The sequence below is a fragment of the Opisthorchis viverrini genome (genome assembly GCF_000715545.1).
Source record: "Opisthorchis viverrini unplaced genomic scaffold opera_v5_86, whole genome shotgun sequence".
NCBI lineage: Eukaryota > Metazoa > Platyhelminthes > Trematoda > Opisthorchiida > Opisthorchiidae > Opisthorchis > Opisthorchis viverrini.
In genome coordinates, this window is record NW_008751742.1 from 1,581,952 (window position 1) to 1,588,393 (window position 6,442).

A 6,442-nucleotide genomic window follows, 5' to 3' on the forward strand; every position below is an offset into this window, starting at 1 on the left:
ATATATATATATATATATATATATATATATATATATGGGTAGGTATACATACCATTCCATTCCAGGTATCCGTACAAGCTAAAAACCTGACGTTTGCTTTGGTGCTGCTATCAGAGCAGATTGCAACTTTGTGGTAGATAATTAAATTTCAAAATTGGATCATATTTAACTTAAATAGCGTACTTTAACAAATTCTAAATACGATGATATTCTAATCTGTTGGTCCGCACTATCCTAAATTCTTGCTACCCAGAATGAGCAAGAAAGTGGCAGAAAGATATCGATCCTGGTAACACAAGGAGCTCACCATCCTTTGATGTTAAATTGACTGGTGTTGCGCAACAAGAAACCAGTCCGTATTTTTTATTCCTTAGTCCAGTTTTTCCACTTCGATTTTGATGGCTCAACTTTTTGAGAGTGCAGTTTAACCCAATGTGGCAAACGTGGACATTCTTCCGTGTGTTTTATAGCAAGTATGAATATTTTTATGTGTGCATGTCTCGTAAGTTACCCAAAATATCCAGATTTCTTCAATATGGTGCATGATGTTACACATCACTGTTCTCCACCCATCTTATCAGAGCATGATATTTTGCACTCGTAATGCCGGCATAGGTTGAAAAATCATGCTCGTGTGTTCATTGTGTGGGTACTTCCGGAACTCCCGAATGCAGCTACGAAATAGGAGACTGTTGTATATACCCCAGGCCGTCATACGTTTGTGCCGCATCCGATTAGGCTACCGTCTGAACACCCCACTACTCCTCCTTGGAATTAATGACATGCACTGTTGGTTAATCTCGCCACCATCTGTGCACAGAATGTTTATTATCTCGCGTTTTCTTTCGAAATTATCAGAAACGGGTTCGGGAGAAAACGTGACCCCACCCTGTAAGTCTAGAACCGGGTTTCTGGAAGGAATACTCCACAGTTTATTTCTCTGACGGTTTCAAACAAAGTTCCACCTAGCATCAGATCGCTGAAAGCTTTGAGTCAGCTTAAATTGCTATTTTGGTACGCAACCAGCTAAAGTAATTCTTTGTATGCTGTCAAATCTTACTGACATTTATACATTCGGCAGTTGTCACAAGGACGGACCTACAGACGGACCTCCAAAGTGGGGAGCAATAAAGTGTTCTGCCATGAGGAGATCATTAGTTTTCTTTGGAAGGATTTCTGTGAAAGGAAGAGTCACCCAATCCCGAGTGGGGTTGTGTTATCAGACGAAGGGTTGTTACATATCCAAAATCTTACAGTCAATGAATTCTGGTTTCTTCTCATGGTAAAACGGGTGATTCGCCTATTGCCTTGGCCAAAAGACATTTATTGAGGACTTAGTTTGATGTTTGTTATACCGGCAAGCTCATTTAAACCCATTCGCCAGGAGAACAAATTGTTTCGAGGTTATTCGCTAAATAGACGTTGACGCTGAAAAACAGTACAGAATTGCGAGTCCCTTACGGTGGAACTCCATCTTCTGGTGAGCCACATGTGGTTAATTCGTTCCAGTAGATGTGGGGCATTCAGAAACAGACGGGTAGTCGGCGCAACCTAGTTGTCTAACACGCGTTTCACCCCTTTTGAATGCACCCCGCCTATGACTATTCTTTGCTCACTCACTCTATCTCATTATTCTTTGTCGGAAACAGTCTGGTTAGCAACTGACATACATACTGACATACAGGCTCCTCAAAGCGGAGGGCCACTATCCCAATTAGGAGTGTAGCACAACGATCCCCTAAGAATTCAAGTGGGACCGGTTCTTTTGAGGTCTTTGAGGTGTTGCTCAGGCCAGAATTTCTTTCGAGGAAAGGATAATGGCCCAGAAAGTGTTGTTTGGTCAGTCATCTTTTATGTACTTTAGAAAATACGAACATGTTTGCTGTCATACAGCACCTACCGAAGTTTCGTTCTTTCAAGAGCTAATTCTTCTCTGAGGTAAGCAAATTTCGTGACTTTTAAATTTTTACCGCGGAACATATTCTGACCTTACCTCTAGGGAAACACTCAAGAACTCACTAAATGGCGGATCACACCTTACAGCCACTGGTAACTTTTGGACATGCTTACCATACTATGGCACAAAAAACTTGACCAGTGAGAAGATAGACACACAGGCGTAAGCAAGCAGTTGTGGACATATGCAATGTTGTATTTCCTGACGATGTGTAGTCTCGCCTTCACAACACTCCCGTTTGAACAGTCCTCCTCTTGCCTGAGCAGTTATTATGGCGAGTCCACACCAAATGGGGAAACAATAGTATTTATTAAGGTTCGACAGGTGTGCGCTTCATTTGTTGTGCCGAGTTTCAGACTCCGGATATGACTTACGAGGCGGGCGTATTGCCAATAGTCCACCAGCGCGCGCTGGACGCACTTCAGTTTTCACGTGTGAACAAGCAAATATATTCAGGCCATAGCAGTGTCTTTGGTCTGTTCGATGACTGGAGAGACAAGCCCTTATGTGTCCTCGTGGTATGCATCGATTAACCTGTCTTTCAGGACTTCTGAGTCATTGACGCTTGAAACCTGTCAAAATGATGCACTAGGACAAAATACCTCATACCGAAAATATTCCAGGCATCACGAGTCAGTAATTGACAAGAAAGCGGGTGTGAAAGGTTTGGTACAATCTTCCACTTATCTCGAGTGCTTCATAATTCTCAACCAAACAAACAATCACGCACTAGTGAGTTAGTCCTACAAGGACGAGTATTTGACAGAAAGCGGGTGTGAAAGGTTTGGTACAATCTTCCACTTATCTCGAGTGCTTCATAATTCTCAACCAAACAAACAATCACGCACTAGTGAGTTAGTCCTACAAGGACGCGAACTTTACCGCAGAATAAATAAAGAACCTGAAATGCTTGTTCTTACCCGTTTGACATGATGAATGCAAATCCGCCGGTACTCGTCCATATCACAACAATTTCTTTGCTTAAGGTGCATGGTGGGGTTATTGCATTCTTCTTTGGGACGCACCACCAAATTGAATTTTCACAGTGGTGGATATCTAGATATTCTTTTCCGGTGTAAAGATAAATGACTATTCGCATAAAAGCTTATTCGTTAGGGGAATGGCGAGAAATCTTTCAGTCTTTTCTCAGTTTAGTTGAGACAAACTTATCGCCCAAAGCACGGAATTATTTGTGACTTCTTTGTCCACGGATACGTGTCTGGAAGTGTTTTCAAACCTGCTATAGGGCCTCCATTGACTGGAACTTGCATTTCTAGCAACGTTAGGGCAATTTATCGGTTGTAAGCTGGTTTCTGATAACCAATTACAGGTTCTATCTTTATCGTTTGTATGTTACAAACCTAAGCTGACAGTTGTATTCTCTGCAGAAAATCTGCCCTTACCAGTGGCCAGGAGTCGACAGGTTGTTTCTGACCCAATTTAACCATTTGGGATTACACCATGTAGCTTGAGCCAGAACAGTAGTGATTTGATTGCCTCACTGAAGGTGAATACCCTATAGTTACTTTTTGCAGCTGTTCCAACACCATGTTTTTCCACTTGTTTCCCAATGTTCATTTTGATCTTTTTCAGGTTAGTTTGAACAACATGCCAATAGCAAGCTCCGAACATCTGATCCCGGTGGCTTCGATCCATGGACTCGAAATTGGGGGGGATTCCGTCATCACGAGTATCAAATATGGACATCCGGTAGCGATTGGACAATATAGGAATAGGATTTATAAAAACAACCAAATACCAACAATTGTTGAATGCCGCCTTAGTGACATGCTTCTTGATGACGAAAATTACTTTGAATTCGAAGATTCCATCAAGATGAGAAAGAACCCGTTGAGCAACAGTGAGGCAGTGCTATGCCCACCCACACAAAAAGTGCCAGGAGGCAATATTCCTAACGGTATTCTCCGATCTGAATTGGTTAGAACAAATTCCTACCAGTTGGTGTTCAAGTCCGATAGCAGTGATCCAGAAGATACATTAAACTTAGCCACCAACGGTGAATCTCAGCTAGACGGAGGCTCCACTTCAGCAAGTCAGAAGAATTTATTGCTATTGGATGATCCAGAATTCTCACTGGATGAAGAAAATCAGAGCATGTTGAACTTTATAGCCCTTAAGAAACAGCAGGTCAAACGACGACGAAAATCAAGTCATAGGGCAGAATCCTCGCTTGCCAAACGAGCCTACGCCAGACGAGATAAAAACATACTGAATAAGCACAGATCGATGAACATGCATGAACTCAACTGTGTCCCTCTAGAGAAGCCTACTGAACAAGTTCGAGGGTTTGAAGTGGAAAGACAAAATAATGGATTGCTAGACTTGTTAACGAATCACCTACAGTCGACTGATTATTCAATCCCAAACCAGAAATCCCTACAGCAATCTCCAGTCAAAACAGAGCAGAAGGCTTCTACCAGCCCTTATGAAATCAACACAGTTTTACGTGCTCCATTCGAACGGCGTCATAGTTTGAGCACTCCGGATGTGCAGGCTGATATCAACGCTATTGTTGGGAGTGTCGTTCACGCAGAAGTGGATCACAAGTTTGGAACTCTGCGCCGTTCGCAGTCATTCGCGACCAGCACGTCTAACCCACAAGGTTTCAGACACAGTCTAGCGTCATTGAACGAGATACCGCCTAGTTTGAAGCCTCATCTTTCTTCTAATAAAGCTATCACTACTACTGATAGATCTTCAGTGCAATCGCCCAAATTATTTACAGCACCACCTGCTTGTAAGCCATGTGATTCGAAGGAAAATCATCCCGATGAACAAGTAACATGTCAGGTTGTGAGTGTTATAAAAGACCCACTAGATGCAGCAACAATCAGAAATATCAGCCCATCCAGATTTTCAAGTATTCATGACGAAAAACACCTCAGCTCTGGTGAAAAGCCCCCTTGGTTAGGGGCCACTTTGTCTTTTTCCAATCATAAGAGCAACTCTGATGTAGACGAAAAGTTCCATCACACTAAAACTTCTCAGCCAATGCTTCTGATTGACTTCCATCCTCTTGAGTTCGACAAATTTGTGATAGAAGAAAGTTCAACAGAGACAGGGTTTTCCGTGAAGGAAAGTCATTGGACAGGACGCCCTAAATCACAATTGATTCTTGTCGGATCCAACAAACCATCCAGCCACGGCCCACAAGAGACAGAAAAGTCCACTGCTGACGGAGCAACTGTGAATAATTTTGAACCAAAAGTTAATGGCAAAACCTTTGAGTTACGAAATTCTGAAATTCTTACTAAGGTACCAGATAGTGTGTCCCCAATAGCTAACTCCAGTCAGAAGTCAGATGGAAAGGGTTCCCAGAATGGCAAAGCTAATCCCCCAGATCTACGGTCTGACGTGAATGACAATACAAAGCGTAGGATATTCCGAAGCAAATTACCGAGACCAAAAAGTGAACTGGTCCCCAGTGAGCTAGCAAAACGTCGATGGGGAGTGAGAAACTTGTCGACGCTTACAACCTCGCCCGCTCTTGCTGAGGAACACAATCAAAATTCTGACGCTAAAGGCCGCATACAACCAGAACAAAACTGTGGTAAAAGGGCTTCACTAATTTTGTCACAAAAGATATCAAAGTCTCATGGAATCCCGAACGATTTAAAACCCACACAACAAATATCTTTGAACACACGCCATAGTTTTTCTGTCAGAAATATTAAACCATCCACCAGTCAGCAGCTACAGAGCTATCCTGCGGAAGAATATTCTTCGAAGTCTTCGACTGCGCACCAAAACGGCAAGCCACCTATGTCGAAAACTGATAATAGTAATAAACCCCAACCTAAACTCTCAAACGGTCAAATCAGTCTCTCAAAGGACCCACTGGACGGTTCGTCCAACAATTTGAAGAAATTTGTGCAGTCTCCTCGCCGATGGTTGAGTGAAAAGTTCTCATCAAACAAAAAACACAGAGCAGTAGTAAAATAGTCAAACATGTTCACTCAGACTCACGTCATCCTGAACTAATCTCCTCGGGCATAATTCATACATATTTGCAGCTTTTGGCCTTATGTTATTCACTGCTGCCACTCCAAACTATCATGAAGATAACTGCCAAACGCATTTCGAAGTCTTTCATTCAACTTGTGTGACGAAGTTATTGAAAACTAAGTGTAAATTTTCAGCTCTGGTCTTACATAAAGCAAGTAGCAACGGCATGTTCATCAATATAACTTTCATTTGCCATCTGAGTAATAAAAAACTCATAGGTAGTAAAAGTTTTCAAAATATAGTTTTTTCTCTTGAAGAGCCTCTTTTTCTGTTCTTCTTAAGCTTCTGACAAGAAACAAATCAAACTAGCAATCACATACTAAAAACAGAGTCATGTTCTCACTTCCGAAATAGTGATCACTTAAGCTGGTAATCGCGTTGTCCGGCTAATCTGGTTTTGGTTTGTACAATTTGTCTCATTGTGCTCAGGAATTGTCCGTTGACCCGATGATGCAGATG

At 42.1% G+C, this 6,442-nt stretch overlaps 1 protein-coding gene across 1 annotated transcript in view; it reads left to right on the forward strand.

The window, feature by feature from the left end:
* Positions 1-6,187, forward strand: part of T265_04918 (hypothetical protein) — a gene marked incomplete at both ends in the record, with an annotated part of 47,556 nt that extends 41,369 nt beyond the window's left edge. Inside the window, one exon of the mRNA XM_009169778.1 lies at positions 3,551-6,187. Within this exon, the coding sequence (XP_009168042.1) occupies positions 3,551-5,920 (2,370 nt within the window). The remainder of the gene's footprint in view (positions 1-3,550) is intronic.
* Between the last annotated feature and the right edge of the window lie 255 nt (positions 6,188-6,442).